The sequence below is a fragment of the Natrix helvetica genome (genome assembly GCF_964273705.1).
Source record: "Natrix helvetica genome assembly, chromosome: 9".
Lineage (NCBI taxonomy): Eukaryota > Metazoa > Chordata > Lepidosauria > Squamata > Natricidae > Natrix > Natrix helvetica.
This window is the reverse complement of record NC_138560.1, coordinates 6,578,818-6,597,975: the sequence shown is the minus strand read 5'-3', so window position 1 is coordinate 6,597,975 and position 19,158 is coordinate 6,578,818. Positions and strand designations below refer to the sequence as shown.

The following is a 19,158-nucleotide window of genomic DNA, read 5'->3' as shown; positions in this document are numbered from 1 at the left end:
GCATCTTCCAGAGAAACATCAGGGAGGAAGAGCTGAAGATTCAATGCAGGAGCAACCCAGATTCATCTCGGTTAGTCTGTATTTTAGTCTTTTCTCCCCGCGAGACGTCACTGTGTCCGAGCTTGGAACTTAACTAAGCTCTGATGTAAATCTATTGATTCAACCTTTGTCTTTTTGAGAGATTTTTTGAGATTAAGTTAGATACCCTTATGAGCTGTTCAAAAATGAAAGAAAACGGATTGGAATTGGGCTCATGATTGCATTTTTAATGCTTTGTATATCAACACCCATCATTGTCCTTTTGGGTTAGACTTCTGGATTTTATCTCCAGCTTCTCTCTAAGGCTCAATTCATCTTCTAATTTTCAGTTCCTGTCTTTTAGCATCAGGTCTCTTTTTTTTTTCCTCTCTCCTTTAATCTTTTTTGAAATGAAAAATCTCATCAGCAGGGATTCTTTCCTTTCACCTTATGCAAAAACAAATGAATAATGTGCCCTCTTCCCATTTATTCCAAACTAGTTTTCAAGCCAAAATAGGATTCTGGATCTCGTCTTAAAGCACTGGTGGCGAACCTTTTCGGTACCATGTGCCGAAACGGGAGCGCACACACACGCATGAGGGAGCACCAGAAACCAAAAGAGCAGCTCCCCTGTGCACATGTGTGTACCAGGAAGCTGAGCTTCTGGTTTCCAGCATACGCATACGTGCTGGTCGTCCGGTTGTCCGGTTTCTGGCATGCATGGGCATGTGAAGATCAGCTAGCTGGTCACACCGGAACTCAGAATAGCAAGAGGTGACAGTTGGCATGCCGGGAGAGATGGCTCTTCGTGCCTCTTCCAGCCCACATGCCATAGGTTTGCCATTGCAGTCTTAAGAGTGTGAAACTTTTCAACCGGTGTGAAAATTGGAGCCCTTGTCTAAGTGAAATAAACATTGCTGCCTAGAGATATATTGATCTGGTCCACCGAGCAAATTCTTACATTTGAACATAGCACACCTGATTGTCCGTCCCCCCAACTAAAGAAGGAAATATCCTTGCCCAATTACAATACAATACAATACAATAGTAGAGTTGGAAGGGACCTTGGAGGTCTTCTAGTCCAACCCCCTGCCTAGGCAGGAACCCTATACCGTTTCAGACAAATGGCTATCCAACATCTTCTTAAAGACTTCCAGTGTTGGGGCATTCACAACTTCTGGAGGCAAGCTGTTCAGTTTGTGATCTTTTGACCTCCAAACGATTAGGAGTGGGTAGCGGTTACAATTTTATCTCCTCTGCTTTTTCATGCCAACTCTCATGCCTCATGTCTTTGCTTCAAAGGAAGAAGGCACCAGTGAAGAACTGGCTTGGTCAGAGGAAATGAGCAACGCAACGTGTGACCATGAATCCTTGGATTTCGGATCCTTGAAGGAAAAGATGCAGATTGCCTCTATGGCGATCTACAGTCTTGCGTTAGTGATGGGGGTCCTTGGCAACGGGCTGGTCATCTTCATCACCGGCTTCCGAATGAAGAAGACAGTCAACACGGTCTGGTTCTTCAACTTGGCCATTGCTGACATTATCTTCATCTTCTTCCTGTTTTTGGCTCGTGCTCTGGGATTCCGGTCGAACATGAACCTGGTCTTGTGCAAGATCAACGGCGTCTTCATCTTCTTCACCCTCTATGCCAGTGTTTATCTCCTCATGGTCATCAGCATTGACCGTTGCATTTCTGTCTGGTTTCCAGTCTGGGCTCAGAATCACCGAACACCTCGGTTGGCTTCTTTTGTGGTCTTGGGTGTATGGATCTTGGCCGTGGTGTTGTGTTCTCCAGTTATGTATCGCATGCAAGCAGAAGTAAATCCGACTGACAAGGATCCTCCTAGTTGCTCTAACTCTTATGGTGAGTTTGAAGTGGTCAAGAATCCTGCAATGGTCATCAGCCGGTTCATTTTTGCCTTCTTCATCCCCTTCTCTGTTATTCTTCTCTGCTACGGGGCAATTGTCTTGAAACTGAGGAGGACTCAGTTGTCTCTGTCCAACAAGCCCTACACAGTCATCACAGCGGTGATTGTCCCCTTCTTTGTCCTCTGGCTCCCCTATTACGTCTTCCTCTTCATCGACATGAACTATGGAACTCAATGCAACATGAAGATTGCACTGTATATTGGATTTCCCTTGGTATCATGCTTGGCGTTTATCAACAGCTGCCTCAATCCCATCTTCTATGTCTTTATGGGTGAGAATTTCAGAGAGACCCTGAGACGCTCCCTCTTTTCCGCATTTGAGAATGCTTTCACGGAAGAGGTCCGGTAGACGGCAGCAACCAAGAATCCAAATCTTTAGCAGAGGTGGAATCCCAATGATGAATTCTGCAAAACCAACCCATTCCAAAAGGTGTTGGCTTGAAGAGACACGTGCGATGCTCAGGGCATTCATTCCAAATCTATTCCCTGCACATATGAACCACCTTTTTTTGGCCCAAAGGTAGAATCTAGATCAGTGTTTCTCAAACTTGGCGACTTTAAGTCCTGTGGACTTCAACTCCCAGAATTCCCCAGCCAGCTATGCTGGCTGGGGGATTCTGGGAGTTGAAGTCCACAGGACTTAAAGTCGCCAAGTTTGAGAAACACTGATCTAGATGCTGCTCTATATATACCTGGGCTGCGTGGAGGGGGTTGCAGCCAAAGATGGAGCTCGGGAGCCCATTTTCACTGGCAGAGCACTTGGGCCACCACAGGCGCCCCTGACAGGAGTGACATTGAGCTGGCCACACCTACTCTAGCCCCCCCCCCCCCCAGTCAAACACAACTCTGATGCGGCCCTCAGTGAAATTGAGTGAATTGTCAGTGAATAATGAATTACAATAGATCAGTGTTCTCTTAATTCTGAATTTCTCCAAAATGAAGAGTGGTTGCAACTTGATTTTTTCTTGGTTTGCTTTGCAAAACCCTCTTGCTGATGGATCATTAACAAACATGGGCCTCTTTCTTTGATTCATTGCATTTTCTCTTACCTACGATTTAAAGGTTTTGTAATATATTTAGCTGCCTGAGATGTAGCTCTTTTCTCCCATAAACTGCAACATCCTAACCGGCCATCTTACAGCTCCCTTACTCTGCTTTACTCGGTTATGAAAGCGTAATAATTTGGTTACTCCATTTTATTGTAATTTTCTCTCGTATTAAAACAGAGATATAGCTCATCTTAAAAATACCTCTTCTGTGCTACTCTGTACTTCTGTACACCCTGCCAACAAAAGGGCGTATAGTCGAGGCTATGGTTTTCCCAGTTGCAATGATTGGCTGTGAAGTTTGGACCATAAGAAAGGCTGAGCACCAAAGAATGGAGGCCTTTGAACTCTGGTGCTGGAATAGACTCCAGCGAGTCCCTTGGACTGCAAGGCGATCAAACCAGTCAGTATCAAAGGAGATCAACCCTGACCACTCTTTAGATCCTGAAGAGGAAACTCAAATACTTTGGCCACCTAATGAGAAGGAAGGACTCACTGGAGAAGAGCCTCATGCTGGGAAAGGTTGAGGGCAAAGGAAGAAGGGGACAACAGAGAATGAGGTGGCTGGATGGAGTCACCAAAGCAGTAGGCCTGAGCTTAAATGGACTCCGGGGGATGTTAGAGGACAGGAAGGCCTGGAGGAACATTGTCCTCCGATGGGTCGGACATGACTTCATAACTAACAACAAGTACTACTCTTACATTATATTTTATAGAGCAGCAATGGCTGCTATATTTTAATATGTGCGTTTTTTTCTCAGGGTGAAGATGTTGGGACATTTGTTCATTATTGCTAGCTGTTATGGATGTTGGTATGAATTCTTCCATTTGATTCTCTAATCTGGTTAAGTACTGTGAAATGTAGTTGATGAATACTTAAATAATGTGGAATAAAGAATTATGTATAAGGACAATTATTTAAACTTCTTGGATCTTTATGCTGCTCAATTCTCGCCTCTCGCAAGTGCCCAAACAGTTGCCAAATTTCGGAAGACAATTAAGCATTCAACCAAGGAGACAAATAAAACTGTTTTTATTTCTTTTCCGTTTTTTCTTTTGTCTTCTTCTTCCCTCTATATAAATTAGTTTCTCTGTTGGGAAAGCCCTTCCAGATTTAGACTGAAAATATTCTCATATGAATTGGGCTCATATTTCATTTTTAATGCTTTGTATTTCTCTCTCTCTCTCTCTCTCTCTCTCTCTCTCTCTCTCCCTCTCTCCCTCCCTCCCTCCCTCCCCCCCTCTCTCTCTCTCCCCAAAACGCACCTCACAGGGTGGTTGTTGCGAGAAGAATAGGAGGAGGACGGTGTGTTAGATATGTTCACCACTTTGAGTTAGTTGTGAAAATAATAGGCAGGATACAAATAAATAACATTGGTCTCCTCTAAGGAAATCAGTGCTTGAGAAAGCTGTTTGTGTGGTTTTTGTGGTGCATCAACCAATGCACGAATAAATCAAACAAACTACTCAACTTTTCAAGGGCTTAGTTAAGGATATTGGGTGAATTGATCAATTCAGTAGAAAACACTGGATTATAGATTAAGTACAGATATAGGGTTTCCTGTCTAGGCAGGGGGTTGGACTAGAAGACCTCCAAGGTCCCTTCCAACTCTGCTATTATATTGTATTATTATTGTAAGTTTTCTGGATCCAGAAGGTCCAAAGAAGAAGGGATTCCTTCCTTGCATTCCTTCCTTCCTTCTTTCTTTCCTTTCTTCTTTCCTTCCTTCTTTCTTTCTTTCCTTCTTTCCTCCTTCCTTCCTTCCTTCCTTCCTTTCTTTTGAACGGAGAATAGTGGAAGGTATCGGGAAGCAGTAGTACAACTTCACAGGAACCTGTGGGGAGGGAGGGAGGTTAATACTATTCTAAGTAATAGGTATAGCCCAGAAATATTGCAAAATTTTTTTAAAGGAAGATGCTTCAACTGCAGCTGTGTTGAAACACTTGTGGCCACTGTTGTAAGCACTGGGGACTCCTGTCAAAACCACCTTACTGGCAGACGTAGCACATAACGTATGTGCTAGGGGAACCTTTATCTTTACCATTTATGGAGGTTGCCTGAGAGCACAGCACACAGCATAGTGCAAGATGAATCGGAAAGAGGTTTTACAAGTGTATCATTTCCATCCATGAAGATATTAAGAAGTGTGGGGAGTATAGATTAAAGCTGAGATTAAAGTTAAAAAAAATAAGGTTGCACTTCCCATAATCTCTTTTGGTTTCCTCTCTGATTACGTATTTGGAATACTTGCTCATACCTTGGCCTCTTTCAGCAGAATCCCTCCATATATTACAACAGGGGCCAGAGGAAAACACAGAGAATAAAACTTCTTCTCTTCCCATGTTATAACTTTACCTCAGGATTACTTGCTCATTACTAAAGAAACATCACACTTGGCCAATATTCTATTCTATTCTATTCTATTCTATTCTATTCTATTCTATTCTATTCTATTCTATTCTATTCTATTCTATTCTATTCTATTCTATTCTATTCTATTCATACTCTACTCCTATTCTATTTTATTCTATTCATACTCTACTCCTATTCTATTTTATTCTATTCACACTCTACTATTCTATTCTATTCTCACTCTACTCCTATTCTATTCTATTATCTATCTATCTATCTATCTATCTATCTATCTATCTATCTATCTATCTATCTATCTATCATCTATCTATCTATCTATCCCTACCTACTCATCCATCCATCCATCCATCAATCTATGTATCTCTCTCCCCCCTCTCTCCCTCCCTCCCTCCCTCCCTCCCTCCCTCCCTCTCTCTCTCTCTCTCTCTCTCTCTCTCTCTCTCTCCTTTTCCCCATGGGATTCCAGTGATTGGGTGACTAGGCAGATCTTTATTTTCTTTAATTCCTTTATAATCAAAACTAATCAAGTGGCTTTTCTAAAGGGGGAGAGGGAAGAAAAAAGAGGAAAACAGATGTTGCAAATGCAGCTGGCCCATTTCTTCAGATGGCTGAGATCTAATTTCTTTTACTTCCTTGCATTTTTAGCTTTCTCTTTGTTTCTCTTTGTTTTATTTTCCTCCTTATCTTGTGCCAGTCTTTTTTTGTGTGTGTGTGTTAATGAAATTATGAAAAAAAATGTACTCAGATGGGACAATAGGCATCATGTAGGCACCCAAAAAGGAAGATAAAGTGCTTGCAGTCAGACTTAAGTATTGCATAAAAAACTGTACATAGTAATGTTTTACCTGTAAATGACCTTCTCTGTTTTAATCTCAATAATCCATGTGCAAACAACTGTTTTAAACTCAATGTAAATCGTTCTAAACTTGACTGTAAAAAAAAAAGATTTTTGTAATAGAGTTGGCAACGCCTGGGATGTTCTATCTGATTCAGTTTGTATTTTTGTATTCTATACATTGTATTTTTATATTATTCCTGTTTTCATTTCTGTTTGACAAATTAGAATAAAAAATAAAATAAAATGCCTGTTTCTAAACAGGGAGAATATAGTCAAGGCTATAGTTTTTCCCAGTTGCAATGTATGGCTGTGAAAGTTGGACCATAAGAAAGGCTGAGCGCCAAAGAATGGAGACCTTTGAACTCTGGTGCTGGAGAAGATTCCTGTGAGTCCCTTGGACTGCAAGGCGATCAAACTGGTCAGTCCTAGAGGAGATCAACCATGGCTGCTCTTTAGAAGGCCAGATCCTGAAGAGGAAACTCAAGGACTTTGGCCACCTAATGAGAAGGAAGGACTCACTGGAGAAGAGCCTCATGCTGGGAAAGATGGAGGGCAAAGGAAGAAGGGGACAACAGAGAACGAGGTCGCTGGGTGGAGTCACCGAAGCAATCAGTGTGAGCTTAAATGGACTCTGGGGGATGGTAGAGAACAGGAAGGCTTGGAGGAACGTTGTCCATGGGGTTGTGATGGGTCAGACCCAACTTCACAACTAACAACAACAAAAACAAGGAGAGGGAAGAAGACCAAGGAAAATCCATGTTAGAAACAGCTGGCTCAGCTCTTCAGAATGCTGGTCAATAGCTTTTTCCCCCCCTTGGGTGAAAAAGAAGAAAATTCCGAGACAGTTAGAAGTTAGAAACACAGTGGGAAATGAGGTGAGTGAAGAAAATATCTCTGGTTGGGCTGCTGGCAGTTGTAATTCAACAGCATCTGTTGGGCTGCTGGGGAATCGTAGTCCAATAGCATCTGATGGACATCTTGACCAGTCATTGTTCTCGCTATGAAAAATTGAATTATTTAGAATATTTAGAGAGTGTCTTTGATTATAAAGACACAAGGCTAGAATTCAGGAGATACTGAGTTCTAGCACCACTGTAAGCATGAAAAAGTGACTGGATGAATTGGGGCCAGTCACTCAACCCAACTGAGAGGTCCCTTGATACAAAAATTGTTGCAGTCTGAAGTGCCATTTGGTCTAACTTTAGAGTATAAACAGATAAACACAAGGATAATTTCGGTAGTATATAGCTAGATTAAGGCTGTGCAAAGGTGATTTGCTCCAATTGCCCCAGGAAAATGCTAGGTTACCTTTATGGAGATTCTTAAGTCATCCAGGACATGGTTGTCCCAAAGGTGCTTTTTTTCAAGAGGCAAATGGACTTTCTGGTTTTTCTTTGAAGACGTTTCCCTTCTCATCCAAGAAGCTTCCTCGGCTCTGACTGGATGGTGGGGAATGGAAGGATTTATACTCCTTGCAGACAGCTGGTTTGAAAGCAGGGTTAAAGAGGCCATCTATGTCAAAACTGAACAGCTCTATGTTCAACAGAAGAGGGACGCGGTGGCTCAGTGGCTAAGATGCTGAGCTTGTCGATCAAATCCCTAGCGCTGTGTAATGGAGTGAGCTCCCGTTACTTGTCCCAGCTTCTGCCAATCTAGCAGTTGGAAAGGACGTAAAAAATGCAAATAGGAGAATAGGGACCACCTTTGGTAGGAAGGTAACAGCGTTCCATGCGCCTTCGGCGTTTAATCATGCCAGCCCCATGCCCACGGGGACAGCGCTGGCTCTTTGGCTTTGAAACGGAGATGAGCACCGCCCCCTAGAGTTGGGAACAGAGGGGGAGGGATACAATCATCCAGTCAGAGCTGAAGAAGCTTCTTGGATGAGAAGTGGAAACATCTTTAAAGAAAAACTGGAAAGTCTAGTTGCCTCTTGGAAAAAAAGCACCTTTGGGACTAGATTACCTTACTAGATGAGTTGAATGAGGATATGAAAGGGGTTTCAAAAAATATATATTATGTGAATAGGACTTTTGATGGTTGCCACAACAATATCCAACAACGTTGTCCCATTTCTTATTCTGGTAGATCTCTGGAAATAATTCTGCAATAAGAAGATGGTCAAAGGCGAGACCAGCTGGATCTTACAGAGATTTCTTCAAAGTTCAAGGGAATGGCTTCCTTTTTACTAACCTCCCTGAACCTTGTCCTGCTTTATCGAGGTACGAGTGATGCCCAGAAATATGCCGTATAATCTGAAGTGGTTTTCTAATGTCTCCCTTCATGGCAAAGTGGACGCGTGGCCTGGTTATGCGCTCTGGGGTCAGAAAACAAAGTCTTAATTCAACAGGAATCCATTTCTCTCTCTCTCTCTCAAACATGCAAGGATAAGATAATCTCAATCATGGTTTGTACGCTGCAGAGGTAGGGACAGTGCACGCTCAAAGGATTTTATTTGATGGATGTAAAAGTATTGAAGAAGTAATGAAAAGGGAGAGAGGTGGTTTAGGCTCCCATTTGTGGAAGCATTGCATTCGTCGTATTCCCCTGTTGAAAGTTAAAACCCATATGAAATATTTTAGGAAATATTTAAAAAGCAGAATATTTCCTCTAAAAGGGAGGTAGAAACTCAGCTTCCCCCCCACCCCCCACTTTGTCAATGGGCCATTAAGGCCTGGGCTAGTCTATTCTACATAACAAAGATCTACCTCCTTCAGGCAGAGCCATCTAGCAAACAGAAACTCACCACAAGGCATCTGGGAAAATTACATCAGCCAGCAAGGCAAACAAGTTTGGGTCTCAGGACAGCCTAATAAAGTTAGCTAAGAAACCCCACCCCTTCCCGCTGCCTGGGAGTCTGACAACCAATCAGAATACAGGCTCACGTTCAAAGCCCAGAGAGGGCATAAAACCAGGGACTTTCAGCATCTCTCCTCTTTTTCTTTCCAAGCAGCCTCCATGTTTCCAGCAGGGGTAGATTGCCGCCAGTGTTACGGGCGGTTTGCTTCAGATGCTCTTTGCGTCTGAATTCGGCATGGCTGTCCGAGGGATCCTGGGAGTCGGCATGGCTGTCCGAGGGATCCTGGGAGTCGAAGTCCACAAGTCTTAAGGTTGCCTGGTTTAGAGACCCCTGCGCTAGGCTACAAACCAAGGAAAGAATGCCATGGCTGAAACAATGGGATGTGTGAAGCCATCCTATGGTCTCAATGGATTCACATTGAAGGAGTCAAACGTAGCCCGAGTCAAATCTCCAGCTACCACTTGTACCAGTAGAGCAAAGCTGGAGAGATAGCATCACGAGGCCCATCGAAGTAGTTTCCAAGCAAGATAAAGCCGTAGTTAAAAGATGAGGAGGAAGGATTTCTAGAGGCAAGCTGTTCCACTGGTTAAATTGTCCTCACTGTTCAGAAGTTTCTCCTTAATTGTTGCTTGCACTGTTGTTGCACTGAACTGATTGGATGATGTTTTTTTCAAAGGAGTAACTTGAACAGAGTACCTCTGAATAAAAGCTTTGAGGGAGTATGGGAGCAATACGTATAGTAGGGCCTTGCCAGTTACATTTTCCTCTCCTCCCACCAGGTAGTCTGACCATCAGTCCCAGCTATTCAATTTCCGTGGCTGAGAAAGTCTTTGTGGAAGTAAACCATTGCACCGACGTGCCCTGCACATTCACCGTTCCGGAACGGTACTCAAAAAGCTCAGCACCATTTTACGTCTATTGGTTTAAGAATGTATACAAACGTTACTATTTGGCGTGGATCAACAAGTGGGTACTAGGAGATCTGATGGTCACCAATGACTTAAGGCAGAAAGCTGAAATTACCGATTTTAAACTGACTGGGGATCCCATAAAAGGCGAATGCTCCTTCAGCATTGCAAATGCCAAGCATGTGGACTCGGGAAAGTACTACCTGACAATTTATAAAGGGCCAGGATTTATGCATGAGTTTCAGCCTTCTGGTACACTACATCCCACAAATCCCCAAATTGTGGTGACAGGTAGGCAGTTCTTGGAATTTTTCCTCCCCTTCTTCTTTGACGTTTTTGATGCCTTTACTTTAGAACAGGGTGGGGAAACATCGGAGAGTCATGGACAAGCCAGGATCCTTGTTGCCAAGATCTTTCAGAGATCCTGGAGCACTGGGCAACTGCCAGAGGACTGGAAAAGAGCTGATGCGGTTCCCATCTTTAAAAAAATCAGGATCCAGGAAACTACAGCCCTATCAGCCTGAACTCAATACCAGGAAAGATTCTGGAAAAGATAATCAAGCAACGAATTAGTGAACACCTAGAAGCGAACAAAGTAATAGCCGAATGCCAACATGGGTTTGTCGAAAACAGATCATGCCAGACTAATCTTATTGCATTCTTTGATAATGTGACAAAATTAGTGGACCAGAGGAATGCCGTCCATATAGTTTACTTGGACTTCAGTAAGGCATTTGATAAGGTAGACCATAACCTACTACTAGATAAAGTAGAAGAATGTGGGTTAGACAGCATCACCACCAGATGGATTCGCAACTGGCTGACCAACCGCACTCAACGTGTAGTCCTCAACTGAACTGCATCTTCATGGAGGGAAGTATGCAGTGGAGTACCCCAAGGCTCTGTTTTGGGCCCAGTACTCTTCAACATCTTCATCAATGATTTGGATGAGGGAATAAATGGAGAACTCATCAAATTTGCAGATGATACCAAGCTGGCAGCAATAGCCAAAACTCCAAAAGATAGGCTTAAGATACAGAAGGATCTTGACAAACTTGAGCATTGGGCACTATTTAATAAAATGAAATTCAATGGTAAAAAGAGTAAGGTTCTACATTTAGGCAGCAAAAACGAAATGCACAGGTACAGTATAGGTGGTACCTTGGTCAACAGTAGTAACTGTGAGAGGGATCTTGGAATCCTAGTGGACAATCATTTAAATATGAGCCAGCCGGGTGCAGCAGCTGCCAAAAAAGCCAACACAGTTCTAGACTGCATAAACAGAGGGATAGAATCGAGATCATGTGAAGTGTTAATACCACTTTATAATGCCTTGGTAAGGCCACACTTGGAATACGGCATTCAGTTCTGGTCGCCACGATGTAGAAAAGATGTGGAGACTCTAGAAAGAGTGCAGAGAAGAGCAACAAAGATGATTAGGGAACTGGAGACTAAAACATATGAAGAACGGTTGCAGGAACTGGGTATGTCTAGTTTAATAGAAATAAGTACTAGGGGAGACATGATAGCAGTGTTCCAATATCTCAGGGATTGCCACAAAGAAGAGGGAGTCAAACTGTTCTCCAAGGCACCTGAGGGTAGAACAAGAAGCAATGGGTGGAAACTAATCAAGGAGAGAAGCAACTTAGAACGGAGGAGAAATTTCCTGACAGTTAGAACAATGAATCAGTGGAACAGCTTGCCTCCAGACGTTGTTAATGCCACAGCACTGGAAGTCTTTAAGAAGATGTTGGATAGCCATTTGTCTGAAATGGTATAGGGTTTCCTGCCTAGGCAGCGGGTTGGACTAGAAGACCTCCAAGGTCCCTTCCAACTCTGCTATTGTATTGATACGGTAAGTGTTCTGACCCAGCTCTCCAAACATGTCAAACCCTCTGAAGTGAACTCAAAGATTCCTTTATTAGGAGCCCCGGCAGCCCTGTCAGGGAGTGTCTCTCTCGCCGCAGGCTAGCAAGTCCAGCCAGCTGGGAGGTGAACAGTTGTCTGCCACATCTATTCATCTCTGTCCTCTGCCTTTTATCCCCAGAGATAGGGTGGGGCGCTGTGGCTCTTCCTTCCCAAAGATCGGCCCATGGATTTCCACTGCTCTCCTCTCCTTTGCTATCTGTGCATCAGGAACTGGACCCAGCTGTTCCTCCTCTTACTCATCAGCCACCTCCAGACCTGGGGGCTGTTGACTCTCCATCTGAGGGATGACAGACAGCCCAGGCTCCGTCTCTCTGTCTCTCTGTCTCTCTCTGCCATCTCCATACCTTCTTCCTCCTCGGAGCTCTCAGGTTGCCTTGATGCTAACCCTGACACCCACACCTTCTCCTCCTCTGATTTGGCTGCTGGAGGGCCCAGTTAAGACTTTTGCAAATGAAGCCACAATAGACAGAATAGCAGAATAGGAGGAGACCTTGGATGTCTTGCAGTCCTAGCCCCTGCTCAAGTAGGAGACCCTATACCATTTCAGACTAATGGTGGTCCAATCTCATCTTAGAAAACCTCCAGTGATGGAACACCCCAAACCTCTGAAGGCAAGCCGTTCCATTGATGGATTGTTCCAACTGTCAGGAAGTTTCTCCTTAGTTCTAGGTTGCTTCTCTCCTTGATTAGTTTCCATCCATTGCATCTTCTCCTGCCTTCTGGTACTTTAGAGACTAGGTTGGCCTCACTCTTCTTTGTGGCAGATATTGGAAAGCTGCTACCCTGTCACCTCCCTAGTCCTTCTTTGCCAGTGATGATTTAAAGCTGACCAGCCAATGTAAGGCTGTAACTTAAGATGATGAAATGAGGATGAGTCAGCAGAGGTATTGCCACTTTAAGACACCGTCTATATAAAGGAGGCCACGAGAGGGCATACCTCTCTCCTGGTGTATCTCTCTCCTCATGTATCTATCTCCATTGTAGTTCTCCATTTAGAGTTGAAGATTGATTGATTGCCTAGTATTTGCCTGAGACCTGTATGCATGTATGTATAAGTCTTGTATAAGAACCACTGTTAAAAAGACAAACCTCTGTATTGTATTTTGCTCCTGGGTTGTCTCAAAGGAGTAGTCACGCATGCACACTCTGACATTCTTTTCATTAAACTAGACATACCCCGTTACAGAATGGGCTGGATTGAGAAAGGCAGTTGGGGGCAAGTAAGGATGTATAATTATATAAAGATAATGATGAGAATAGCGGTGAATTGTAATCAGGACTACATCTCGGCCAAAATTAGGCTGGGGGGGTGTGGGTTAAAAGCACAATGACTATATATGTATACTTTTTTGTTCTATTTTTTTTTAAAGGAGGAGAGTACAGGTTAAAATTAAATATGTATATTGAAAAGGAATTATAAATACCATCAACATAAAATGGGGCTTGCTCAGAAGCTGAAATACACGAAGTAAATTTAGATGAAGAGTGGGAAGTAGAGGGGAGAGGTAAGGGAAGAAGAGAGGGAAGTAGGGGAGAAAGAGGGCAGAAGAGAGGGATAGGAGAGAGGGCAAGAGGGGGGAAGAGGAGGAGAGAAAGGAGGAGTGGAAAGGAGAGAGAGGAGAAGGAGAGAGGAAGGGGAAGTAGAGAAGAGAAGGACGACAGAGGGAAGAAAGGAGGTAGGAAGGAGGAGAAGAGGGGGAGAAGAAAGTGATGGATAAGGTACAAATATGGTATATGGGGAGCTGAAGAGCCACTAATTGGTTTTTGGGAGTTGTTGGTAAACATTTAATAATAAAATATGATGTTGGTTATGTAATAGTATACATGTGATTATATGTTATGAAAATGAAAAAAAAACTTTATTAAAAAAAAGGCAGCTGGAGGAAGGACGGTGCCACCAAAAGGCGTCCCATCAACTTTTTTCTTGCTTAGGTATAAAGAAACCGGAGATTTGGAAACCGCCTTCCATCGTCTGGGGGGAACTCATCAGCCTGAGCTGTGTGACATCAAATTGTTGCTTCAAACCCAAGCCTAAAATCCTCTGGTCGCTCAAATCAAGCCGTTGGAATATGTCCGACTGGGCCAGCCAGAAGAGCAGTTGGACCTGGACCTACGGAACCAACCTCAGCTTCGTACCCTCGTTAGCTAACGAAGGCTTAATCCTCACTTGCAATGTAAACTACCCTGAACCAAAGAAAAGCATACAAAATGCCATCCAACTCAATATGGCATGTGAGTAGCTCTCTTATCTTACTCTTTGCCTCTGGCTTTGCCACGGAAGCTCTCTGCATCTTGGTTAAGAGATGCAACCTTACAACAGTTCATTTAATGCAGGGGTGTCCAAACTTGGGAACTTCAAGACTTGTGGACTTCAACTCCCAGAATTCCCCAGCCAGCATGGCTGGCTGGGGAATTCTGGGAATTGAAGTCCACAAGTCTTAAAGTTTCCAAGTTTGGAGACCCCTGATTTAATGACTGTTCCTGTGGTGGGATCCAGCCAGTTCGCACCCATTCGGGAGAACTGGTTGTTAACTTTCTAAGCAGTTCGGAGAACCGGTTGTTGGAAGAAATTTCCTTTTGTTTTTTCCCCACTTTACAGGGCTAATCCTGTAAGGAAGGAAGGAAGGAAGGAAGGAAACATTCTGGTGTTGTTTCCAGCTTAATCTTTATTGCCCTGTTTACAGAAACTGCCTCTCCGGTTAACCCTCACAGCTAAGGCGAAACGTCATCGATCTGAGTGACGTTGAGTTGGCCATGCCCACATGGTCACATGACCACTGAGCCCGGCCTACTTAGCTGGTCATTAGGTCAGAGAACTGGTTGTTAAATTATTTGAATCCCACCACTGGACCGTTCAAAGTTACAGCGACACTGAAAAAAGTGACTGATGACCGTTTTGAACGCTTACCACCATTGCCACATCCCCACGGTTACGTGATCAAAATTCAGGCACCTGGCAACTGATACATATTTGTGACGGTTGCAGTGTCCTGGGGTCCTGTGATCCCCTTTTGCGACCTTCTGACAAGCAAAGTCCATGGGGAATCCACTAATGTAACAAACTGCAATGATTTGTGTAACAGCGGTGGCAAGAAAGTTCATAAAAAGGGACAAAACTCACTTACCGCATGTCTCGGATACATTTTGGGCTGCCTTGTGGTCGTCAGTCGAGGACTACCTGTATTCCCAGTCCTTCCTACTCATCCAAGCACGAGGAGGGACAGGAGAGGAGATCTGTCTTGTAGGCAGACCACGACTTATGACCACAATTGGAATTTCGATCATTGCCATCATAAATCAAGTCGAACATGGCTAGCTGGGAGATTCTGGGAATTGAAGTCCACACACCTTAAGTGGACACGGTTGAGAAATACTGATGAAATAATAGAGGTTGACCAAACAAAATCTATGTGTCAGAGATGGTATTCAGCCAGTTCTAATTGGTTCTCACAAACCGGTAGTGGAAATTTTGAGTAGTTCGGAGAACCGGCAAATACAACCTCTGGCTGGCCCACCCCCATCTATTTGCTGCCTCCCAAGTCCCAGCTGATTGGGAAGAAATGGGGATTTTGCAGTAACTTTCCCCTGGAGTGGGGAGGGAATGGAGATTTTGCAGTATCCTTTCCCTGGAGTGGGTAAGGGATGGAGATTTTGCAGTATCCTTTCCCTGGAGTGGGGACGGAATGGAGATTTTGCAGTATCCTTTCCCTGGAGTGGGTAAGGGATGGAGATTTTACAGTATCCTTTCCCTGGAGTGGGTAAGGGATGGAGATTTTGCAGTATCCTTTCCCTGGAGTGGGGACGGAATGGAGATTTTGCAGTATCCTTTCCCTGGAGTGGGGAGGGAATGGAGATTTTGCAGTATCCTTTCCCTGGAGTGGGTAAGGAATGGAGATTTTGCAGTATCCTTTCCCTGGAGTGGGGAGGGAATGGAGATTTTGCAGTATCCTTTCCCTGGAGTGGGGACGGAATGGAGATTTTGCAGTATCCTTTCCCTGGAGTGGGGACGGAATGGAGATTTTGCAGTATCCTTTCCCTGGAGTGGGGAGGGAATGGAGATTTTGCAGTATCCTTCCCCTGGAGTGGGTAAGGAATGGAGATTTTGCAGTATCCTTTCCCTGGAGTGGGTAAGGGATGGAGATTTTACAGTATCCTTTCCCTGGAGTGGGTAAGGGATGGAGATTTTGCAGTATCCTTTCCCTGGAGTGGGGACGGAATGGAGATTTTGCAGTATCCTTTCCCTGGAGTGGGGAGGGAATGGAGATTTTGCAGTATCCTTTCCCTGGAGTGGGTAAGGAATGGAGATTTTGCAGTATCCTTTCCCTGGAGTGGGGAGGGAATGGAGATTTTGCAGTATCCTTTCCCTGGAGTGGGGAGGGAATGGAGATTTTGCAGTATCCTTTCCCTGGAGTGGGGACGGAATGGAGATTTTGCAGTATCCTTTCCCTGGAGTGGGGACGGAATGGAGATTTTGCAGTATCCTTTCCCTGGAGTGGGGAGGGAATGGAGATTTTGCAGTATCCTTCCCCTGGAGTGGGTAAGGAATGGAGATTTTGCAGTATCCTTTCCCTGGAGTGGGGAGGGAATGGAGATTTTGCAGTATCCTTTCCCTGGAGTGGGTAAGGAATGGAGATTTTGCAGTATCCTTTCCCTGGAGTGGGTAAGGAATGGAGATTTTGCAGTATCCTTTCCCTGGAGTGGGTAAGGAATGGAGATTTTGCAGTATCCTTCCCCTGGAGTGGGTAAGGAATGGAGATTTTGCAGTATCCTTTCCCTGGAGTGGGGAGGGAATGGAGATTTTGCAGTATCCTTTCCCTGGAGTGGGGAGGGAATGGAGATTTTGCAGTATCCTTTCCCTGGAGTGGGTAAGGAATGGAGATTTTGCAGTATCCTTTCCCTGGAGTGGGTAAGGAATGGAGATTTTGCAGTATCCTTTCCCTGGAGTGGGTAAGGAATGGAGATTTTGCAGTATCCTTTCCCTGGAGTGGGTAAGGAATGGAGATTTTGCAGTATCCTTTCCCTGGAGTGGGTAAGGAATGGAGATTTTGCAGTATCCTTTCCCTGGAGTGGGGAGGGAATGGAGATTTTGCAGTATCCTTTCCCTGGAGTGGGTAAGGAATGGAGATTTTGCAGTATCCTTTCCCTGGAGTGGGTAAGGAATGGAGATTTTGCAGTATCCTTTCCCTGGAGTGGGTAAGGAATGGAGATTTTGCAGTATCCTTTCCCTGGAGTGGGGACGGAATGGAGATTTTGCAGTATCCTTCCCCTGGAGTGGGGAGGGAATGGAGATTTTGCAGTATCCTTTCCCTGGAGTGGGTAAGGAATGGAGATTTTGCAGTATCCTTTCCCTGGAGTGGGTAAGGAATGGAGATTTTGCAGTATCCTTTCCCTGGAGTGGGTAAGGAATGGAGATTTTGCAGTATCCTTTCCCTGGAGTGGGTAAGGAATGGAGATTTTGCAGTATCCTTTCCCTGGAGTGGGTAAGGAATGGAGATTTTGCAGTATCCTTTCCCTGGAGTGGGGAGGGAATGGAGATTTTGCAGTATCCTTTCCCCTGCCACACCCACCAAGCCATGCCCACAGAACCAGTAGTAAAAAAATTTGAATCCCACTACTGGTCCATAATTGATACCTTGTGCCATTGTCAGATCTTACTATACAAGATGACTTGGCTTCCTCCTGTTGGAGGCAATGGACACCCAGCTGAGAATTATGAACCTCCCTTCTTTTACCCAGAGAAAATGTGTCTTTGTTTTGCCTTCTTCCAGATAGTCCTCAGGTCAGGGTCATCCAAATTTGTAAGTATGACCAGAACTCTACCACCGTTTGTTCTTGTGCCTTCCATTCTTGGCCCCCACCAGAGATCCAATGGTACGTTAACCATCAGCTTTTAACCAGGCAAACCATCTCGGATGATGTAAGGATCATAACCTCCACTCAAGGCAATACCCGCATCAGTTCCTTGCATCTCTTTGGAAATAGAATAAATTCCCACATAATCAATTGCAGAGGAATAAATCCTATCGGATTCTCCAATTTGAAGACTTTGTCTATTCCAGCCAAGAAAGGCGAGTAAGCCCTGTCCTGTAATAACTTTGTAATCCATGCTGTACTATAGCGGTGCTTCTTGACTTAGCAAGGGGTGGAGGATGGGCTTGGTGGGGGATCTTGGGATGCCCGCGGCTTCATGGGAAGAGCCCTGTCATCCAAAGGGAGTCAAGATGATGTGTTATGATACAGGTTCCTCTCATCCTACCCGAGTTCAGAGGGCAGAGTTAATTGTCCCATTGCACCCCTTCCATCAGAATAGAGCTGTAAGGGACCTTGGAGGTCTTCTAGTCCAGCTCCCTGCTCAAACCCCAATACCCCTGATGGTGAACCAATGGCATGCGTGCCAGAGGTGGCACGCAGAGTCCTCTTTGTGGGCATACGCATGCTCACCGGCTGCTCTTCTAATTTCTGGTGTGTCGGCCAGCTGGTCTTTGAGGGTGCTGGAAAACTGCCTGAAAATGGCCTGAAAAACAGCCAAAAAAAACAGGCCATTTGGGGGTCTTTGGGGAGTCGTTTTTGGATTGTTTTCTGGACCGGTTTTGGGCTGGTTTTCTTCCCAGGTGCCAGAGCAGCCAGCTGGTCTTCTCGGGCACCAGAGTGCCGAAAAACAGTCTGAAAACAGCACAGAAAACAGCCTGAAATGGCTCCCAAAAAAAAGTCTGAAACAACCCAAAAAAATAGCTTTCATGCCTAAATCAGGATTAGAACTCATCATCTCCTGATGATTGGCCCAAGGTCACCCACCCGGCTTTGATGCCTAAAGCGGGACTAGAACTCAGAGTCTTCTGGAGGTGGCCCAAAGATACCCAGCCAGTTTTCATGTCTAAGGCAGGACTAGAATTCATGCTCATCCAAAATCATTTAATGATTGTCCAATCTCTACTTAAAAACTTCGTCAAAACAGTGTTGGAGCATTCACAACTTCTGGAGGCAACTTCTGTTCCACTGATTAATTGTTCTAACTGTCAGGAAATGTCTCCTCAGTTCTAGGTTGCTTCTCTCCTTGATTAGTTTCCATCCATTGCATCTCGTCCTGCCCTCAGGTGCTTTGGAGAATAGCTTGACTCCCTCTTCTTTGGGGCAGCCCCTGAGATATTGGAAGACTGCTATCCTGTCATCCCTAGTCCTTTTTTTCCATTAAACTAGACATACTCAGTTCCTGCAAATTGTTCCTCATATGTTTTAGTCTCCATTCCCCTAATCATCTTTGTTGCTCTTTTCTGCACAGAGAGGGCACAGGAAAATACTCAGCTTGCTGCAATTCTTCTT

The 19,158-nt window shown here is 44.5% G+C and overlaps 1 protein-coding gene across 1 annotated transcript; it reads left to right on the top strand.

Annotated features, from left to right (window-relative positions):
- The first annotated feature begins 1,266 nt into the window (after nt 1–1,266).
- LOC309396530 (chemerin-like receptor 1) lies at nt 1,267–2,473 on the top strand. The gene has a single exon (XM_081961688.1). The coding sequence runs from the start codon at nt 1,285–1,287 to the stop codon at nt 2,293–2,295; it is 1,011 nt and encodes a 336-aa protein (XP_081817814.1). The 5' UTR covers nt 1,267–1,284; the 3' UTR covers nt 2,296–2,473.
- The last annotated feature ends 16,685 nt before the right edge of the window (nt 2,474–19,158 follow it).

What these genes read in the sequence shown, in the direction of transcription:
- LOC309396530 (XM_081961688.1), top strand. Translation starts at nt 1,285, where the DNA reads ATGCCAACTCTCATGCCTCATGTCTTTGCTTCAAAGGAAGAAGGCACC.